This window comes from Cyprinus carpio, chromosome A15 (genome assembly GCF_018340385.1).
Source record: "Cyprinus carpio isolate SPL01 chromosome A15, ASM1834038v1, whole genome shotgun sequence".
NCBI lineage: Eukaryota > Metazoa > Chordata > Actinopteri > Cypriniformes > Cyprinidae > Cyprinus > Cyprinus carpio.
Genome location: NC_056586.1, coordinates 17,726,948 through 17,749,714, shown reverse-complemented (window position 1 = coordinate 17,749,714; position 22,767 = coordinate 17,726,948). Strand labels below are relative to the sequence as shown.

The window sequence follows — 22,767 nt, the reverse complement described above, 5'->3', positions numbered from 1 at the left end:
ATATGAGAATGATTTCTGAAGGATCATGTGACACTGAAGACTGAGTAATGATACTGAAAATTCAGCTTAGCCATCACGGGAATAAATAATATTTTAAAATGTATTAAAATAGAAAAAAGTGATGTTGCATTGTAATAATATTTCACAATATTAATGTTTTTACTGTAATTTTGATCAAATAATTGCAGCCCTGGTGAGCATATAACACTTCTTTCAAAAACTAACTTTTTTTTTTAATCTTACCTACCCCAAACTTTTAAACAGTAGTGTAGATATTTTTGAATGGCCATCATTTAAGAAAGATCCTTTATTAATGCTTTGTAGTACATAAACTGACAATTATTGGGTCATGTACCAGAATTTCATTACAACAGCATCCTAAGTGCAACGGTCACCACCAACAGGATTATTTCTGATCCCATTGGAAGACTCTCAACACAACATATGTTAAATCATGGCTTGAGATCTATGACGTTGTCTGGTGGAGTTAAGAACGTGCCTGATGTTACGTACAGTATGCACTCCTTAAGTACTTCGTTTTAAGCCCATCTCATCTCTGCTGATCTTTATTGAAGTCTGAGTCTAAGATCAGCCAGTTTTAAGGGGCATAAAAGATCGATTTGAAATTAAACTTGAACAAATTGAGCTGAGTCAGCTTGATCTGTGTTAAATCTAATTAAGAGGAGTTAATTCCCCTTAATTACACCCACACAGGAGTGTGTATGAAGGAAAAAAGATTAAGGAGTACATATTCCAGGGTTATTTGTTTTTGTTTTTATGTGTATTTTGTTTAACTTACTTTGATATTTTTAAATGTCTTTTTCATTTTAGATTAGTTTTTCTTTATTTGTTTAGTTTATTAGTTTATCTCAGTTCTAGTTTATTTTTTTATGTTCAGTTTTGGATACATTTAAAATATATTATATGTAATATATTTTAATATATTTAATATATATCTGTATTTTAGGGATGATCATTTCAATATGTTTTACAGGATCAGTTTTCTCAAGGTTGGCCAGTGTTATCATATTAGCATTTTGATGTTTAATGTTAATAATTAGGGTTTAAAATTTTATAATGTACAGATTATAAAAAACTAAAATTAGTTCATCATATTTCATGATATTTCATATTTCTGATATTTTAGTTTCATAACACAGACATGCCCATGTTGTGTATTCACAATTTTCTCTTAGAAGCTCCTTAATATAAGCCTTTCAGATATTTACATTTCTTTAAAAACTTAATCTTATTTACTATATAAGATGGAAAATGTCTGTTGAGGAAACTAAAGACCTGCAGATTTTTGGGCTGTTTACCAGATTTGGCGATTCACACAGCAGATTACTGACTGAACAGGAAATTTGATCATTTAAATTTATTTTTCAAATGCATTATATTTATTTTTGCCAAATCCGTTAGTCCATGCGACCAAGATTTTTCAGTAAATGCTTCCATATGGCAAACTGTCCCTTTAAGACTTCCAACAACATAAAATTATATTATCAGACTACTGCATGGATTTAACACAATCTTTCCAGTACCATGGAGAGACAGTACCTTTTTGAACTTTGCAAAGACTGTGGTCGAAAGAAATACCAGGGCCCCACGATAGATTAAAACACGTGAAAGGGGTTTTAAAGACCTCCGAGGAATGGTACCTTTTTGTTGGCAGTTCCATGAAACAATAATTCCTCCGAGTCCTCATCCCAACAGAGAGTGATTCCAAGAACTCTCTAGTTGAGTGCTGAAATGGGACTCTTGACTGAATGTTTGTGCCCTTAATTCATATCCTGATCTGCCACTGGTTAGCAAGAAAGTTAAAGGGGGAGTGCATTTGTCTCAGACACAATCTAAGCTTCTTATTTCCCTCCTTTAAAATCTGTTTCGCCTAGTTGAGATACCTTTGCCCAATCCCTCTGTTTCCCTCCTGGCTTTCAGTTCATTGGACTTGTTGCGGATTAACCTACTAGCTCAGACAGATTGGAAAGACTTGCTGTTCTCCAAACTGTAAGTGTTATCGTATGTCACAGAACTGTGGTTCTTTGAGAAGAGCTATTAAGTGAATGTGTGCGGGATCTTATATGTGATTGTCTTCGGGGATTTAAAACAGGGTTGTAGCATCGATTACATCTAGCTTTAAAAATAAATCAACCTCTCATGGACGTTTGGGACAATATTTGGCAAGAATTTTTGGATGGGCAAGCAGAACTGGATGTAAATGTTCTTGGTGCTTTACATTAGTTATGTATGCTTAACAGTATGTGAGTGCTTGCATGTAGGAAGTGGGGGAAATGGTTTGTCTCGTCCCCTAAGGGATGCTGCAAAAATCTCAAATTAGCATGACTTGCTGAACTCAGTTTGACATCTATAAGGTAGGTAACACTTTCTCTGTCTTTTTCTTTAGGTAGGGTACACTATAAGGAAATATTTAAAAACTGTTTAATTAGTTATGTTTTAGTATTTTTAAGGTTATTGACTAATACATTATATCTGCTTTTCATACTTAAAGGTATAACATGTAAGCTACCTGTAAAAGCTGCTTGAATAAAATGTTGCAGTTCCTCGCTGCTCTGTAGAGGGCGCTGTTTCTCCCTAAAACATGTCCAGAGAACATCCTTCTCAATCAAAAAGATAGCAACGATTAAAAAAAAAAAATAGAAAAAGAGCACAGATTTGACAGCGAAGGAATAAGCATGTTTAAAATACATTGGAAAATATCTGAAAAATAAAAAATTAAATGTAAAGGTAAAATAGTTTCTCCTTCGGTCCTTTTGCGCCTTCATCAAGTTGTCAGCACTCGTCCTTCTGTCCCGATCCCTCTGTCTCGTCTTCTATCCCCTAACTGTCTAAACATAGACTAAACACTCACAACAATATGTCAACGATTGGCAAAGGTGCCAACCGTCTTGTTTTCTGCTCAGATTATGACAATGAAGTATTTAGATATGCGCGTGATCGCAACATCCGTTCCTCGTTTCATTTCGCTTAGAAGAGTATGTTTAGGGAGACCAGGGATGGTGTAACACGGGTCAGATGTAACACTTTCAGTTTCTCAAATAAGGAACAAGTTACAAATCAACTAATTCACTTCACACATTTTCAATTTAGTCTTTATTCCACATGCGAGGAAGTATAGCCCTGTGACAGACACAGCAGATTTTAGAGGAGAAAAACTCATTTTTAGGTAAGAAAGTTACTTTTTATATTTCATTTAATTTTGTGATGGCACTAATGTTTGGCTGTTAGCTGTAAGGTGAGCTAGTTACAAAACTCGGTTAGTTGTATCAATGAAACGTAAAATTAGTGAAGTCCAGGGGGTTTCTGTAATAACCTCCTTATTATAGAATTATGCTGTAATAACCAATATAAATACAACTAATTATATACACTATTAACACTTTAAAAGAGAAAGAAATGTAGATGTTTATTAAAGATGTTTTCTTTGTTTTGGAGTAATGATCATTTTTAAATCATACCCTATTTATTGCATCAAAATGTGTTAATACTTTATATTTATGGGGTTGAAAATTTTATCAGTTGTTTATTATTCATGCAACCATACATATTGCTGTTATAGTTTTTATTTATAACCATTATATAGCTGATAACTTTGTCTAGTGCTCTTATGAATGTTTATAGCATGATTTGTGAAAGTTTAACTACTATACTGAATGACTTCGCATAGACTTCTTCATGGCTGCTGTTTGCGTATTTTATTTCATTCTGTAACATACTTGTTCTACAGATCTCTGCACTAGTGTTAAATGCTACAGATTTTGACAGCTTTGATAAAGTTTCTGACAGATAATATGGTGATTTTTTTTTCTTTGCGTTTCCCTTACCGAATGTCGTATCTTGTCAGCAATGACCTGTCCATAAACTTTTTTTTTTTTATTATTGCCAGTTTAAGTGCCGGCGATGCAATGTTGCCAGATATTGCTATTAAAATAAACAAAAACCTATAAATAAATAAAATAAACCGAAATAATTTCAAATCTTTTGCGAATTAGATAAGATAAAGATATCGCTAACCCTAAACCGCAACTTCCTGCTTTATTAACTTTCTAAAGTGTCAAATAAAGTGAAAAAGACAAGTCAAAAAACGCGTATAATAGATGGATCTGGCAACACGAAGGCTGCGTCCGCGCTCTCACAGCTCTCTGAAGACTCGTCTCGCAGCGATCATTTTCATACCACGGACGCTAAACATTCTGAATTAAACTGAATTATACATACAGACATTCATATGAGGAGTTTAACAGCAAATTAGTCATTCAGAGAACAAATAATATTTTTGAACATGAAAAATTTCGAGGTCCGTACCTCATAGCTGGCTATGTTTTCTTTAAATTTCAGTATGCTAGGTCTTGGAAGAGAAAGACAAACCGAGGGAAGTCTCTCAATGTCCCAAGTGCTCAAGTTAGATTTTATTATGGCCAATTACTATGACTGACATTAACAAACATGATTAAACACACACACAAACTGTTAAATTGTTGAAGCTAGTGCACATTTGCTCAAAAGCTTTCAAAATCCATTTTTTTATGGATTGATCATTCTAACAATAATAATTCAAGCAAAAGACGCAATGCACACATGCGTAACGCAATTCACATGCATGAGAAATAATCTATATATATATTCTATATAAAATTCACACACAAAAAAAAAACAATTTACTTGCACAAAATGAGAACATATATTCATAAAATACGTTTCACAAATCACAAATCACAAAAACACAATTCACAGATGTACAACTGTGTACAAAATTTTTGAATGTTTCAAATTCACGAGTTTATTTTGGGCTGTGAATGTGAATCGCCATGGATTTGTGGACACTTGTACTCTTTAGCCAATCAGATTTCAGCCTGTCAGTCGACCAATCATAACCCACTGTGGGCGTATAAACCTGGATGCTGATGTCATCAGCGCCAGACCACCGTACAAGTTACGATTCAGCAGAGGTATGTGCAGTTGATCGTTTTATTTCAGTTGACTGGCCAAGTAAAGGTTTATCGTTTTATTTTTGCATGTTTACTTAAAACTTGGAAGTAAAATAGTTTAGACACTTGCTAAAGTGAAAATGTAAGCCAGCGGCTGTTGTTGAGAGTATTATGATTTGATACTGATCAATTCTTATGTTTATTTAATAAAGAATCATTATTCATGTGGATACCATACCACATTAAGATATTAGATTCAGAAACTCAGTGTAAAGCATAAAATAATGTTTTTACTGATGGGACATGTGGTAAATAAATATAAGATTTGTTTATTGAGAATATGAAAGAGCTGTCACAGCAGAGCTTGTCTTTTGTGTAAAGTCCTGTGATGGCTTGCATTCAAGTGATGACAATGTGATAACATGCACACACTGGAGACCGTGTACATTTCATTTAAGTTTGTTTATGCTGCAGATACTATTTATTTTAGAATTGTGAGGCTGATGATGTATAAGTAGCTGCCGAGACACCCGTGGCCCTGCTATTCCTATTTCATCCCCTGCCACAAGTTATGAGGTGATATGAATCTAGAAGTTTCATTTGGAACTGTAACTCTTTCAAAACAGACATGTTGCAACCGAGCGGCAACCTCACGCTCTCTCTCGTGAAGCCAACAAGGAAGTGACTAAAACTCCAATTCATCGACTGGCCGCTTGAGGCTGGCTGCAAAAGGGAGTCAGTCCCATAGACTCCCCATGTTAATGCCCAACTTTACAGCAGAAAAAACATGTTTACAGCCTGGTTCAAAAAATGATTTTGGTCTATATAGCTAATTTTGCACTTCGAGACAACTGTGAGGGGGGTGAATTTTTTTATAACTCATTTGTTTAAATTATATTAAGCCTTAAAGTTGCATAATTAAGGGTGTGGCCACTTGAGTGACAGGTGGATTGCCGCTGCTTACACTGCCGACGAACTAGGTGGGCGTGGGTTCAGCAACCAGCTCCTGCCTTTTTGCCCGTTTTCGATTATCCGGGAGTGACGCGCTGCCAAAATGGCGAAGGCCGCCTCCTTTCTTTTTGTGCTTCAAAAACGCTATTCAGGAATCTACAGATGACGTCACAGACACTACATCCATGTTTTTATACAGTCTATGGTTGCAACCCATTCTTTTTGACAGTTTCAACAGCTTTTTAAGTCATGCATTATTACTATTTACTATTACTATTTATGTTTTTAATCTGCGGCCTATTATGCATCAAACTAAGATTGCTGTAAAGACACAAAGCATTGCCATCAAGTTAGCATTTTTAAACATTCGCTCACTAAAAAATAAATCAATTCTAATCAATGACTTAATAATCACAAACAATCTGGACTTATGTTTCTATTTTTTGCAGACTATGTTGATCTTCTTAATTCCTCAAAAGTTAAGAATGTTATTGATGATATTGCTACTGTAATAATCAGTAAGAAGACTGGCAGACAAAAATCAGCTTGGAGAAAATCAACAGCAGTACAGAGTATGAAAAGGCAAAGCAGAAAGCTGAGTGGATGTGGCGGAAGGAGAAACTTGTAATTCACTATAGCATCTATAAAGACAGCCTTCATGCTTTCAGTGTGGAACTAGCCACAGCTAGTCAGAGTTTCTTCTCAAACCTTATAAACAGTAACTCAAGAAATAGTGCAGCACCTAAAATCATCAACATGCTATCTTGACACACTTCCCACATCTTTTTTCAAAAGTGTGCTTAACTGTTTAGAAGCAGATCTCTTAGACGTGTTGAACGCCTCACTTCATTCCGGGACTGAAAACTGAAGTTGTTAAGCCCCTTCTGAAAAGGAGCAATCTTGATAACACCTTTTTGAGCAATTATAGACTAATATCAAATCTTCCTTTTATAGGCAAAATTATAGAAAAGGTAGTTTTTAATCAGCTGAACAAATACTTAAACTCAAATGGATACCTGGACAATTTTCAATCTGGTTTCCGACCGCATCACAGCACAGAGACTGCGGTCATTAAGATAATAAATGATATTATAAGAATATATAACATAATAATAACATTAACAATGGTTAATCATATGGTAATATAATATGAAAAGTAAATTAATGTTGATTACATTAAGAAATTAATACATAAAGGTGATGTACATGCGTAGAGTAAAAATATAGATTAATGTGAATGAAGGCATCTGTAACTGTCATCCAGATGTTGTGCCAAAGTGTGTAAATCCTGAAAAATCAAAGAAACAATTAGTGTGTTAATTGAACACTGCATCCTGTTGCACAAATGGTAAGTACAAACATCCTGTTGTTCATACACTGAGTTCTCATGAGGTCTATTCATCATTATAAAGCTATGAATATGAGGGCAGGGTCAGCGCTAAGGACCCTGGAGCTAGGCTGGACATTGGCCACCCAGCATTGCTGAACAAAAACAGGGCAATGAGTATAATTTGTTTTATAACTTTTTTAATTTTTGCTGGACATTGTGGCTAACACAAGACAGCTGCATTTTGGGCAACACTATCTGTACTCACAGCAGCCGCTGACTTACATTGTTCACATTATCGAGTGTCTAAACGACCGATTTTACTTCCAAGTTTTAAGTAAACATGCAAAAATAAAACGATAAACCTTTACTTGACTAGTTAACTGAAATAAAACGATAGCACATACCTCTGCTGAATCGTAACTTGAACGGTGGACTCGCAATGATGACGTCAGCATCCAGGTAGGCACGCCCAGGACACGCGATTCAAACACCCACAGTGGGTTATGATTGGTCGACTGACAGGCTCGAATCTGATTGGCTAAAGAATACGAGTATCCAGCATGGGAGGAGTACATCTTTGAATTGTGTTTTGCATTTGTGAAATGTGAATTATTTCTCATGTACATGTGAACTGGGTTACGCATGTGTGCATTGCGTCTTTTGCGTGAATTATTATTGAGATCATTCTGGCTCCATATTTTTTGTCATGATCCTTATTGCATAATGTTACATCGTACTCCAGGACATGTTACAACTAACCCAGACTATTGGGTGAATTGTAACATTTCACTCCTTGTGTTTGAAACTAAACTATGCATTTTCTGTTTATGCTGCTAAGATAACAGCTATTCCATTTAATAGCAGACACTTGTAACTAGTTTGAATCACATTTTGAATGCATTTACTACAAGAACTCTAAGATACAGACAGAAATATCAAAAATGTTACAACCATCCCTGGTCTCCCTCTGCATACTTTTAAGAACAAGATATTGTTACTTAAGACATGCTTTTCAATCAAAACATTTCATAAAAAGGTTCATATATACAAATTACAATTTGCACTGAACAAGGTGCATCTTGACACCTCGGAAATCACCTTTATTTGATTTAATAATGCAGCAAATGGTTAAAATTCCTTTAAGAATAATAATAAAAATGAATAAATACATTAATTCATTACAAATTATCAAAAAAGCTGACCCCACTAAAAGTTGTATAGGCTGCACAATGTACAGTAGCATTGCTATAGGACTGAATCGAACTTTCCATGACCTACTTTCTGTTCCAAAATGCAAATCTTACATTATTATCTTACATTATTTGTGTGTGAGAGTGTGAGTGTGTGTGTGTGGATTGTTTGTATGTTTGGCCTGAGATGATGGCTTTTATCTAAATAAACAAAGGCATTTTACTAATCTCTAATGCCATGTTAAGAAATTGACAACTTGCAGTGTTTGAATAGTTAAAAGCTGTCGAGTGTCTGTTGTGTTGCAATACTTTTCAGTTGGCTACTGAATTTGGGATTTTCCTTAGTTGTCAGTTATAATCATCAAAATTAAAAGAAATACACATTTGAAATATATCAGTCTGTGTGTAATGAATGAATATAATATACAAGTTTCACTTTTTGAATGGAATTATGAAATAAATCAACTTTTTGATGATATTCTAATTATATGACCAGCACCTGTTTGGCGTTTTATTTTCAAAAGTTAACAGGTTGTGTCCATCGTTAATCTTAGCTGTGTTATTTCTGGATTGCAGATCATTCAGAAGAATCGAAGGGTAATGTATCTTTTCCTGTCGATTTTACCCTTATTGCTTACATCTAAAGTGCAGTTGTTACTCTACATACAGCTTAAAAGTCCATGTGGAAACCACATTGTGTGTTCATATTTATCTCTAAAATCTTGTTTACAATTAGAGACTCAACTGTGTTCATAATTCACTTATTCGCCATGGCACTTAGAAGATGAATTGACAAACAAGGCCTATATTTTAACTAACAACTGTTCCCAAACAACATCATTGTTTGCATTTAATTGAGAATACACATTACCAGTCAAAAGTCTGGACTCACGTTACTAGATTTTCATTATTTCTTATCATTTTAAAAGCATTTGATCTAAAGCAGGGCTGGGCAGCTTTGGTCCTGGATGGCCACCAGAGTTTAGCTCCAACCCTAATCAAAGCACCTGAACAAGCTAATTAATGCCTTCAAGATCACTAGAAACAGATCCACTGGAAGGCAAGCCTGCAACCTTCAGCCAAAAAAAAACATAAAGGCTAATGCTAACATAGGGGAGGAGACCAGAGGCGTTTATTTTTATTTTTATGAATGTCAATGGAGGAGAGGCTTCACTACACTGAATAAACAGCTTTTGTGAGGAAATAGTTGATCCTTTAATGAATCGACAACCTGTTCATTAATCTTTAACATGTTTTACACTAAACAATACTTTCGCTGGGATCTATATGCAGATTTTACCTTGATGACAATGTTATTTTTTTAGGAGATGGCAGAGTAGGCAATGTTGCGACAGGTAGGACTCATTTATGGCATTATTACCAGCAAATGTGCGTCGCATTACTATTTAATAAAAGGTGTAAAATTGTATACTGTCTAAAAATATAGCTTTTTTCTTTCTTTGCTTTTCAGGTTTTACCTGAAATTTGACTTGAGTTGTAATGACTATTATGTGACCATATGCTTTATGTTTATATAATGCATTTTAATGAATAAAGGACATTAATTATTTAATTGTTATATTATATTGTATGTTGTTTATTGAAAATAAAATGTTATTTTTATGGCTTCCATATTTCAACAAATAAATTACATTTTTTAGTGACTAGTATCAGTGTTATGTATGCCCTATCATGCTGTTTGTTTTTTTTTTTTTAAATGAACAGTTTTTTTTTTTTAATGAACAGAATAAAATCTAATTTTAAATTGCAGTGACCAGTAAGTGACCAGCAATTTGCACTCTTTTTTTACTGTGCAACATAAACTGTAAATGACTGTTGTAGATCTGTGAAATCCGGGAACTGACGTCACTGCCATTGTATGATTGGCTGAGGTGCCTCGCGTGACCCAAGTTACCTGTTAAGGTTTTTGCGATGGCAAGTAATAAAGACCCTAGCATCTTCCACTAAAAAGACAATCTCTGCTAGAAAGTTACAGGCAGGTGTGTTTGATAAGGGTTGGAGCTAAACTCTGCAAGACACTGGCCCTCCAGGTTTAGTTGTTTACATATTTATCACACACACACACACATGCATATATATATATATATATATATATATGACAAGTAAAGTGAATTATATATATATATGGTTGCTTATATATACATATGTGTTTGTGTGTGTTGATTGATAGATTTAAATACTTTTATTTGCTATGTTTATTTGTTTGTTTATTTATTTGTTTATGTGTGTGTGAGTTGGACTGGATAATTAAGGATAAACAAGTTCTTAATATAAAAACCCATTCCATACCATTAAATAAATCTGATTTGTTTACAATTATTTATTTTTTTCATAATTTGTTTGTATTCAGAGTCAGTAGGCTTGTCCAGAATTTTGACTGCCATGTCTATAAGGGTATCAGCGATTCTTTTAAACTAATAGGCAGTCTCTCTTAAATCTGCTGTTTATTTGAGCTCTATGGGTAAGTCAAATATCTTAGTAGGATTTTGAGAATGTAGATAAGGCCTCCTTTTGACACAAATAAATAGTATGTGGATGCGCATGTGATGAGGGCTTGCAATCTCCATTCATGCCTCTTGTGTTTTCCATGGACAGATGTTTGGTAGCAGGGGTCATAATTATATCATTGAGCTTAATTCTATGTGACTACATGTGAAGTGCCTTAGGGTAACTACCACAAAGCAAGTTAAAGACTCTATGGTAAAAGAAGACTAAGTGAGAGAGAGAAAGAGAGCGAGCAGGGGCGAGGGGGGTGTGTCTTGAGCGGCAGGCTCCCAGGGACAGTGTTGGTCACCACCCTAACACAGACCCCCACAGAACTAATCAACCGCAGTACGGTAGGGTTGCACTGTGCATGGTGTTTGTGGCTCCTTGTGTGTTAGTGAAGCGAGTTTTAGTTGCAAGTCTTTGCTTGTGTGTGTTTGTATGCGCCTGCATGTGTAACAGGAAGCATTTTGATGTTTCTATGTATGCCATAGATGCTTTGTCAACAGATTTATGTTGTTAAAGTTGTACTTTAACAGATATTTTCAGTTCATTAAAATACAGAAGTCTAGTTCTGCTGTAGTGGAGGTTTTGAGAACCCTGAAGAACTCTGGAAGCTCATTTTAATGGGTCTAATGATGCTATAATGCGACTGGAAGTGTTTTATCTCAATATCTTTTGGTTATAAAACCATTTGTATGAACATTATTTCATTTGGCATTTATGTGTATCAGATGTGTAATAATGAAGATAGTGGAGTAATGTTATTTTAAACACATTTGGCGTGAGATCCCAGTAATCTTGTGATCCTGGTAACTGAGAAAAAAAAACTCTTACCATAACACATCTGCACTGATCTTGACCTCGCTATTATCTGTGATTATGGACAAAAATTTAGCCAAGGTGTCCAAGATGCTCAGCATTAAGAGGGTTGATGTAGTATGTATAATAGAGAGCAGATTTGTGGGTTGATTTAGTGTTTGCAAGGAAAAACGGACAGAAGATAGAAAGAGATAGGGCTGCAAATAATAAATATCTGGCAGTTTGCCAATCAGATAATCTTTGTCCAGAAAAAACATTCTAGACAAAACTTGTAATTCAATATCTTTATCTTGTCTTCTTGTGACGCTTGGATGAGAAGGATATGTGGTGGTAGCTGTAAAACATTTTGTGTTAACTTTTACAAATGATTGATAATATGGCATGATAAGTTAACTTTTGCTTCTCCTTATTTTATTAATTAACTTTTTCAGTAATTCCACATAAAAAGTGCTTGTGAATAATATTCCTATATGTGGACTCATGTTTGACAAATCTACTTTTACTTACAAATTAATTGTATTGATAAGTTGCCATGCTGGATATGTGCAAACATTTTAACATTTAGCTTTTTGTCTGCTTTTAATAGTGCTTTCCACCTTCTCCTAAGCTATCATAAAATCATTAATAGTATTTTACGTTTTATAAATGTGTTTTAAAGGAATACATGATTCACTTTGAATAAACAAACATTTTTGGTGGTAAAAAAAATCCACTGATGGAAATTAAATTAAATGCCATAGCTGTTTAGAATTATAAAATAGTATGAGGAAAAGGCAAGCAGGGAAAAAAATTGCATTCCACTCTCAATTATTATTGACATTATTATGATCATTATGTTGTGATGAATATTAGTTGCGTAATATCTTCTCACTCACTTGCTGCACCCACCTGCATCACTGTCCCTCAACTTCAACTAGTAATTACAAACAGCTTTTTCAGAATGCTAGGTGGAAAGTAAGGTGGTAACTGGAAGTAACTTACCCTCCAGCTAATTTTGGATGCTGAAGTAGACTTTTTTAAAACACAGTATTATTTATTGGTAATGTTTAGTGGTGTATTGATCAACAAGTCCTAAACTAGTTTGATCCTTAATTTTATGCCCTGAAATAAAAGTTGTACATAGTCTTTCATTCCTTGCATGTGTTTGTTTAACATCTTAATGTTTGGTATTATTTAACTCTCGCTGTTAAATTTAAATGTACCATAAATATATATAAGATCAGCTTAAATTAGTGTAAAGGCTGTGTTAAGTGTGTTTTTTTTAATCTAATGCTTCTGTGTGTAACATCGGGTACAGTCTCTTATTGTAAGTTAAGTAGCAACAATGTCAGGGAAAATGAGAATAAATAAGTGTCTTTGCAGCTCCCTAAGACTTAATGTTGCTGTGGCATGTACAGAGTTCATTTAGAGTTCAAGGGCATATTTTATCAAAATCTACAGATATCTTCCAAAACAACATATGTGACCGTGGACCACAAAACCAGTCTTAAGTCGCTGGGGTATATTTGTAGCAATAGCCAAAAATATTAAGTAAAGATTATGCTCCATGAAGATATTTGGAAAATTTCCTACTGTAAATATATTAAAACTTAATTTTTAAACAGTAAGATGCATTGCTAAGAACTTCATTTGGACAACTTTAAAGGCGATTTTCTCAATATTTAGATTTTTTGCACCCTCAGAATCCAGATTTTCAAATAGTTGTATCTCGGCCAAATATTGTCCTATCCTAACATTTCCCAATGGAAAGCTTATTTATTCAGCTTTCAGATGATATATAAATCTCAATTTCGAAAAATTTACCCTTATGACTGGTTTTGTGGTCCAGGGTCACATATGGTCTGTCACTTCTTAAGAACACTTTGTATGAGAATGATAGGGGTAAATTCATGCTAAATTCCCTCCAGCGCCATCTGAAATTCCCCTCTCTTTGTTCTGCAGCTGGGCCTGAGTGGTGTTTCCTTGTTTTCCCACCTGAGCTTGTTAAAACATATAGGTTAAGGACCAGTCACACTCTCCTTGCTCCCTCCATCCCAGCCCGCTTCTTTCCAAACCCGACCTCTCTTCTCCAGGCTCTCCATCCCCTCATGGGCACGATATCAGCCAGTGCAAGAGGACCACCGTCTCAACCCTAACAGCAGTCCTCACTATGGAGATGAAACAACCAATGATAATGAACCGAGAGGATGGGGGAGAGCATGAGAAGGAACAGGAGTCACAAGAAAACGGAAGGCTGGTTGCGGACAGCGTTGCGGAGAAGGGTCAGAAATCCTGCTCTGGGCCTGGGCAGGTCTCCAACGGTTATCCCAGCACATCCCCACAAAGCCCCAGGGAAGGTGCAGGTGCTGGGATGGACAGGGGCAGCACCCCTGGGGCATTCAGGACTCTGGTGGTCCAGCAGACCAGCTTGGATCCACCTAGGGAGACCTGGAGCAAAAAGATGGACTTCTTGCTGTCGGTGATCGGGTATGCAGTGGACCTGGGCAATGTGTGGCGCTTTCCCTACATCTGCTACCAAAATGGAGGGGGTAAGTTCAGATGTGAGGAGGTCAGAACATACTAGGCAATAGTGATACTAAAGCTGCAGGCAACTCTGAGACAGATAAGTGTGATGTACTTTGAAGGAGTTAAGCAAATATTGTGTTGCATCCCATTGAAAGAAAGATTTCATTCTTTGAGACAAGATCAACTACGTTATGTTTGCTTAAGAACAAATAGACAATGGGGAATTCTGCTGTTGTCTCCTCTCTTTGTGTGATCCAGCTCAAACAGGCTTTAGTCTCCTTTCATTGAATTTCAAGTAATAAAATCTTTGTAATTTCCTGTTTCACCATGCACAGGGAGTGCATGAGAGATAGAGTGGGCAGGGAGACACTCGGTGCAACCAACACTATTAATTGTGGCTCTCATGGGACTTGCTCATATTGTTTAATAATCTGGCTTTCTACTGCTCAGTCAACAGCTATCTAGCATTTACACCAAAAGCTCTTGTATAAAGCTTTAATCAAGAACCCGGAAGCTTGTCTGAACAGATACGTTTTGTGTATGTTAGCATCTTTTATGCTGTTTTTGTGAGTATAATTGTGCATTAAGGATGTGTTAAGACCACTGCAATGGAACCGTGAAGTTCAAGTTGCAATTACTGTTTAAATCCTTGTTTTTAGGTGCCTTTCTTCTGCCGTACCTGCTGATGGCTGTGTTTGGTGGCGTGCCACTGTTCTACATGGAACTGGCTTTGGGCCAGTTTCACCGCAGTGGGTGTATCTCCATCTGGAAACACATCTGCCCCATTTTCAAAGGTAAGACTGTTCTGCTTCACAAGGCTCAGACTTCTGAGACCAAGTACCCAGGTTAAGGGTCAGACAGATAACGGCAGACTGACCTGTGCTGGGCTGATGGTACACTCTCCTTTGACATTCTTCTAAACTTCTTACCGATTTCGCTCTCTCTTTGTTGATAACCAGGACTCTGTTATGGAAATTGTCACATTTACCTGGTAAAATGCCAGCTGCTTAAGAAACTTGATTTTACGTAAATGGTACTTTGTCCTAAATGTCACCCACTGCCCCAAAGTGGAAGGTGCTAGAAGATATTTGCATAACAAGTGTTTCATATTTTTTTGCAGGTATAGGCTTTGCCATCTGCATTATTGCACTCTACATCGCCTTCTACTACAATACCATAATGGCCTGGGCTCTCTACTACCTCCTGTCCTCCTTTCGTGCCACGCTGCCCTGGACCACCTGCAACAACCAGTGGAATACTCCCAACTGCACCCACTACTTGTCCACCGACTTGAATGTCTCCTGGACTGACAACTCCATCTCTCCCGCTCAAGAGTTCTATATGTAAGTGCATGTAAGTGTGTGTAAGTGCAAGTCCAGGTTGAAAGAGATAGAAACTAAGGACTTTGCCTCCACTAGGCTCCTTGAACCACCGAGAGACTCTTGTGATTTAAAGAGAATGTGTTACTCTCTCTCGAAAGATGCAGGGGGGATTGAATCTGTTTATCCAGACCGCTGCTTTAGGAAAGATTTAGGGACTTTATTTACTTAATTGTGCTCCCAGTTTTTATATGTGCCGCTGGGATTTCCTGTTTTCCATATAAATGTTGCTCCTTGTTCTTATCTTACTGTCCTGCACTTATCAGTCCTTTTCTACTCACTAAGATTCAAGGCTTATATTTTACTATTCTATGACACCTTTATCTTCCAATAGTAGCTTCTACAGGCCTTAATGTCTGCCTTTATGAACTTCTCTCGTGTCCTTAGACGGCAGGTCTTGCAGGTTCATCTGTCCCCTGGTCTTCATCAGCTGGGCTGGGTGAGTTGGCAGCTAGCCCTCTGTCTGTTGTTCATCTTCACTGTTGTGTACTTCAGCATCTGGAAGGGGGTCAAGACCTCTGGCAAGGTAAGATATACAGGGAACATCAAAGAAAAATAACAGGCAACTTTGAGTTTAAACTGTTGTTAAGAAGTCACACAGTTAGACTCTTTTTTTAGCAGCTTCTTTATAACTTTCTCTGGCAGGTAGTGTGGGTGACGGCTACTTTTCCGTACCTGGTGTTGCTGATCCTGTTGATAAGAGGGGCCACCCTGCCAGGAGCATGGAGAGGAGTGGTCTTCTACCTGAAACCTGACTGGGGCAAACTTTTAACCACTACAGTGAGTGGAAACTAAATCAACCATTCTGAATACTAAGATATTGCACAATCCATGTTGGTTGCTCTGTCCCTTTTCCCCATAACACATAATTTCCTGCCATCTGTCAGGTATGATATGAATGAATGAAAATCTTTACAAACAAATCACTCCATCTTTGTTTTTTCAGGTTTGGCTTGATGCAGCTGCACAGATCTTCTTCTCTTTGGGTCCAGGCTTTGGTGTTCTCCTGGCCTTTGCGAGCTACAATCCCTTTCATAACAACTGCTACAAGTACACCTGGCTCACATTTATACTGCTGTCATTTTCTATTATTTGCACTAAGGTTCTATTATCACAAACTTGAGCTTAAAATGTGAACTTTATTCACACTTTATTCCCTGCATCTTTTTGCATGTGTTTCTGTGCCTAACCCAAAGTATTACACTTTGGCACATAACTCTTCCAGCATTGTTCAGGCTATAGCTGAAATGATACCATGAATCATAAGACTTGTTGAGGAAAGGAGTGCTATTACTTCTCTAAGCAACCTTATTTACAATAAAACAAGTGTGAAAAAAATATCTAGACTTATGTGTGAACCAGAATAACATAGAGACTTGGAGGTGGACTCTGTTGACTTGGTGCTGTCAGAAACCACCTAGCAACCTTTACTGAACATCATAATAATGCCCTAGCAACCACTGAGAACACTATAGAAAGTTCTTAGCAACCACATCAAACACCCCAGCAACTGCATAACAATCACCACTTTTCTAAAAATCTAGTTGTTTGTTCTATTAAACCTTTTCTCTGTCGCTCCCCATTTAAGCTGTTTATCTTCTTACCCTTTTTCTTTTAGCTCAAATCTTTACATCTCTCTTTGATTTGCAGAGATGCATTGATCACAAGCTCAGTGAACTGTTTGACTAGTTTCCTATCAGGCTTTGTGATCTTCACTGTGCTGGGCTACATGGCAGAGATGCGCCAACAAGGTGTGGAGACTGTAGCTAAAGATGCTGGTAAGCATCGGATTTCATTTCTACCTAATTTCTTTATTCTTGATTTACGGTTGCCATTTCCATTCAATTAAGTACCAATCAGAGAATTTTGAACGGTTATTTAAACCTTGATTTCAAATGAATCAATTGCAAATCATTGCATTGAAACTACAATGTGATATGGCTGTTTACACTAAAATGGCATTTGATTTACCTGTTCTCATTGAATGGATTGGTGTTCAGGTCCCAGTCTGCTCTTCATCATCTATGCTGAGGCTATTGCCAATATGCCAGCTGCTACGTTCTTCGCCATCATATTCTTCCTCATGATAATTATGCTGGGGCTGGATAGCACGGTCAGTCTTTCTTGCTTTCTTGAAATACTAGCCAATGAATTCTCTCTTAATGAATTAGATTTTTCCCCTCTGTTTACTCAGCTTATTGTTTTTGAATTTAGTAAAATGTATCGTCAACAGTGTTTCATTACATTAGGTCTTCAGCGTGCATAGTTAACCCATTCCTATCCCTATGCTGACCACACACACAATCAAGTCATGTTAGACATGGCTTAATACAGTCTACTAATGACATAACTCCATATGTAATCTATTTTTGTTTCATTATAATTTTTATCCCTGTCAAAAGTCACTGAGTTAGTACTGATATATTAACTGTATGGAGCATTATTAATGCCTGTACAGGTTCAATGGATCCTTGACCTATTTTCTGTCATCCCCTGCCTTTCTTATAGTTTGCAGGTCTGGAAGGGGTAATTACAGCCATGTTGGACGAGTTCCCCCACCTGTTGGCCAGGAGGAGAGAATGGTTTGTGCTCGGCCTTGTGTGCGTCTGTTATTTGGGAGCCCTCTCCACTCTTACCTACGTAAGTCTAATAGCACCACTAACAAAAATTTTATTTTGCTTTGGGGGATTTTTCTTCATTTCTAACTACAAGCTTTAAATTAAAATTAAATTAAATTAAATTTATGCATTTAGCAGACGCTTTTATCCAAAGCGACTTACAGTGCATTCAGGCTATCAATTTTTACCTCTTTAAACACTGTCCAGAGACCAAATTTGGAATTTGACCAAAATAACCAAAATGTGCACATTAATTATTCCTTTTAATATGGAGGCAATGTTTTTGTAGGGAGGTGCGTTTGTTGTTAAACTATTTGAGGAGTATGCCACAGGCCCTGCTGTTATCACCGTAGTCTTCCTCGAGGTCATTGCTGTTTCCTGGTTCTATGGTATGTATTAGATTCCAGCTTAATCATAAAAAATATAACTTTAATTAGTTTTGATTGTGCTGGTGGTTAGTTTCCATGTTGGTTTGACGAAGCAAACAAACTCCTATGTAGTTTCTTAATGAATTGTCTAGACAAGATGGTCCTTTAGAAGCTTTTGGGGTGGAGCCAGATGTCAATGTTGATATGTCAATATTTGCATAACAGTTCCTCAACTTACTAGCATTTATATTTCTTTATTTTGGACTGTGCACCCTTTAGCCTAATTCCTGCAAGTCTATGAAAATCTAATTTTTATTCACTACTACAAGGAGAGAAGTCACAAAGTCAAACTATAAAACTGTTTCTACTTCTGTCACTTTATACTCTGCTGTTGTCCATCTGTTCTTTCTTATTCAACTACCGTCTATGAGTCTCAAGATTTTTATCATGTGGCTCAATAGTTTCGTAATCCGATATGCTGCTTCAGGCAATGTGCAAAGTGTGTTTGTAAAAACCTTGCAGGGACAACACGTTTCTGCAACGACGTGCAGCTGATGCTTGGCTTTGCTCCTGGTGTATTTTGGAGGGTCTGCTGGGTAGCCATCTGTCCCTGCTTCCTATTGGTCAGTCCATTACATTACATTTATGCATTTGGTGACTTACCAAAACAACTTATATTGCATTCAAAGTATACGTTTTATCAGGTCATGCATTTACTGGGATTCATACCCATGATTTGATATGCTATGCTGAGTTACAAAAACCCAGTCCAGAAAATGCATTTACATGCAAATACACTAAAGGGATAGTTGTCCCAAAAATGAAAATTCGGTCATCATTATTTCATGAATTACTTTCTTTTGAGGAACACAGAAGAACAGGTTTGGAATTATGTGAGGTTAAGTAAATGATGACAGCTTTTTAATTTGGGGCTGAACTATCCGTTTAAATGCTCAGACAAACATCATACATATATTTGTCATCTGTTGACATATCTCAGCTTGTCAGATATGCAAGTACAGTTTTGTGAATTTTTTCTCACTGTCTGTAGTTCATTATTGGGAGTTTCCTGGCATTCCCTCCCGAGGTGAAGCTGTTTAACTACTTGTACCCTTTCTGGACCACAGTTCTCGGCTACTGTATTGGTTTCTCCTCCTTCATCTGTGTGCCTTCTTACATGGTCTATCATCTAGTTACCACCAAAGGGACCTTCAAACAGGTGAGCCTAGACAGACAAAAGCATTAATGTCTTGTCAGATCTAATAAGTGAGACAGACATAATAATGACACTTAAACACATTACAGGAGCACAAACACAATTATGCTGCATCGCATCAGCTTGATCGCATTGTACATTTTCTCAGTTTGAGACGTGAAGATAGACATCAAAGGGCGTCAAGGCACATGGCTGTCAGTCACTGTATACATCCATACAGTGACACTGAGAGTGTGTGCTTTAGTCACAGGAAGTGTGTTTAGCAGATGATGAAAAATGACACAAGGTTAACATTTGTTGATTCTGTGATGTAACTACCAGTGCCTTTAGCATGTCAGGTTTTGGGTGAGTAATTATGTGTCTCGGAGAAGAGAGATTTAGCCCACAGCTGTTCAGTTTTTTACTGAAAAAAGTTGCAACATAACACTTAGGGCATTTTGAAATCTGTTGATTAATTAATAGGCAATCTCTAAGATATTTCTTTGTAGTTAAGCTGTTCGACTTACTGTAAAACCCTTCTGTAGCTTAAACGTTTTCACAGTTTTCACCTTTGTGCCACTCTGCACCACTCCAAAAATCTCACTGCTTACCCCTGTAGCGTCTACTAAAGAGCATTACCCCTGAGGCTTCAGGGTCCAGCGGCCCTCAGAGAGACACAATTGTCATCACCAATGCTGTGTAACAGATTTCCTCTTCTGCTGGACATGTAGCACAAACACAGGGGACCTCCTCGGCTGACCTCCCTTCACACCTCACCCCAGAGAAGTCTGCTACCTTTATTGTGTGACGGTGAGGCCAGGCCTCTGAATACATCCATTGTTTTATTTTTATTCTAGCCGTCCATGTGTGACCACTGTCAATGCTCATATGAGTTACTGACTCCCATGGCAAGTTCTTGACTTTGTGTTTTGTCTTTCCGTTGTTAATTTTATATCTCTATAACCAATTTATACAAATATATGGCTCATGACTTTTTTTTAAAGAAATGACTATTAGTTAGCAAGGATACACTGACTAATCAAAGGTGACAGTAAAGATTTTTACATTGTTACAAACGATTATTTCATATAAATGCTGTTCTTTTAAACTTTCTATTCATTAAAGAACCCTGAAAAAAACAGTTTTCAACATTGATAATAAGAAATTTACCAAATCAGCATATCAGATTGATATCTGAAGGATCATGTGACATTAAAATTTTTACCAAACCCAAACTTTTCAATGTTTGTTTAGTGAAGTTTGGGATAGGAACAGGAATGGATGCAAAAATGGTTCAGTTTCATTTATGAAAATCTAAAATCTATATAGATTGCTTTTATACAATATTTATTTTTCCTTAAATAGTAACTAAATACATAAAGATTGTTATATTATGGTTTTGTGACCAATTTCAGGCATATTACGCACATTTATATAAGGCCAAAAATTTTTTTGTTTCTTTATTATTACAGAAATTTGTAATTATGACTAAAAAGAAGAAAATTTGTGGTTTAGTGACTTAATCCATCACTAATTGTGGATATATTTTCTTATTTTATTTATTTTTTTTCAATATTTGTTCAATATTTTTTTATTTTAGATTTTAGATGTTGAAAAGGAAAAAGTAGGAATGTAACAGATGGATAGAGAGAAATATTTTTTATGAGAGAAGGGCCCAAATATTTTGTTGTTGTTGTTGTCCAGATGTGTTTGTTTTTTGCACAGGTGTGTATGTGTGTGTGTGAGTGAATATGTGTGCGTCTTTGACCACCATTCCCATTATATGTAACAGTTTTTAAGTGTTTAGCCTACTTTTGGAGGATATGTACCAATTGTTAGGCATATGTGTATTTATTTGTGGGATATTTGTGGCATTTCATTCTGATAATTTTTTTTCTTTATTTACAACTGGAACTCTTAGTCTGCCTACCCAGTTACCATTTACAAGAATGGGAACAAATATTCAGAACTGGGGGAAAAATTTAAAAGTCTAAGACTCATTCATAACAACAACTATATTGATCGAACACTAACATGTTCCTCAATGTCAGCAGGGGGATTTGGCATTTATTTTTTACATATTTCTTTATGTGAGTTACACAAAGTAGCAGAAACCAAATATTAATGTGCTTGTTACAAATGCTTCAGCCTTGATCCTCAAGACTTTTTTTCATGAAAAAGGTGTGACTGGACATCTAAATATGTGCATGTGTACTTGTGAGTCTTGCTGTTTGTGCAATCCGGCGTTCTGTGCTGACTCGTTGAATTCGTACAGTGGGCAAATGTGAGGATATAGGTTTCTCAGTCGAACTGACATGTGTGAGCTGTACATCGAGGTAGAGACATAATAAGCCATGGCCAGTTCCATCAGTGTGTGTGTGTGTGTGTGTGTGTGTGTGTGTGTATGTGTGTGTGTGTGCATGCCGTAGACGTGAGTGTATATTGTGCATCTGTGTGTGTGCGCGTGCATGTGTGTGTGCTTCAGTCCAGTGCTGACCTTTCCTCTTGTTTCTCAGCAGAATTTACTATTCTGTCTATCAAAGTATTGAAAATCTATTGTCCTTTATAAAGTCTAACTTTGATCTATGTATGTCTCCAAGACTGTTAAAAGAAAAATATGTACATGACAAAGACATATATGAATTATTAGAGATAAAATAAAGGTATATGTATTAATAATGGATGTGTGTCTTTATTGTGTTTATGCTACAAAATAGGGATCTGTCTGACATTCCTGGATGATTTCAGTGGGTTATTTTAACTTTCAAAGGAATTAAATTAAATGTTTAAGTTCAATAAATCATAAATATACACTATTCAGAAATTTATTAAATAAGTTAATTTTTATTCAGCAAGGATGCATTAAATTGATACAAAGTGACAGTAAAGACATTTATACTGTTTTTAAAGATTTATATTTAAAATAAATTGTTCTTTTAAACTTGAATGGTGAAA

At 36.3% G+C, this 22,767-nt stretch overlaps 1 protein-coding gene across 6 annotated transcripts; it reads left to right on the top strand.

Annotated features, from left to right (window-relative positions):
• Positions 1-1,156: 1,156 nt before the first annotated feature.
• LOC109088448 (sodium-dependent serotonin transporter-like) lies at positions 1,157-22,493 on the top strand. 6 transcript variants are annotated; one of them, XM_042771287.1, is made up of 15 exons: positions 1,157-2,010; positions 2,283-2,375; positions 13,689-14,275; positions 14,912-15,046; positions 15,373-15,595; positions 16,019-16,157; positions 16,277-16,411; positions 16,578-16,681; positions 17,282-17,409; positions 17,632-17,744; positions 18,140-18,271; positions 18,539-18,638; positions 19,140-19,240; positions 19,669-19,836; positions 20,432-22,493. In XM_042771287.1, the coding sequence occupies exons 3-15, from the start codon at positions 13,897-13,899 to the stop codon at positions 20,513-20,515; spliced, it is 1,941 nt and encodes a 646-aa protein (XP_042627221.1). In that variant the 5' UTR covers positions 1,157-2,010; positions 2,283-2,375; positions 13,689-13,896; the 3' UTR covers positions 20,516-22,493. The 6 variants fall into 6 exon arrangements, with proteins under 6 accessions (XP_042627221.1, XP_042627223.1, XP_042627218.1 ...); XM_042771288.1 differs by lacking the exon at positions 1,157-2,010 and adding an exon at positions 8,997-9,017; XM_042771289.1 differs by lacking the exon at positions 2,283-2,375 and having other exon boundaries at positions 13,820-14,275.
• Positions 22,494-22,767: the final 274 nt, after the last annotated feature.

What these genes read in the sequence shown, in the direction of transcription:
- LOC109088448 (XM_042771289.1), top strand. Translation starts at nt 13,897, where the DNA reads ATGGAGATGAAACAACCAATGATAATGAACCGAGAGGATGGGGGAGAG. An exon ending in TTTCATAACAACTGCTACAA is followed by an intron (nt 16,682 to 17,281) that starts GTACACCTGGCT and finishes TTTGATTTGCAG; the next exon opens with AGATGCATTGATCACAAGCT. An exon ending in CCCTCTCCACTCTTACCTAC is followed by an intron (nt 18,272 to 18,538) that starts GTAAGTCTAATA and finishes ATGTTTTTGTAG; the next exon opens with GGAGGTGCGTTTGTTGTTAA.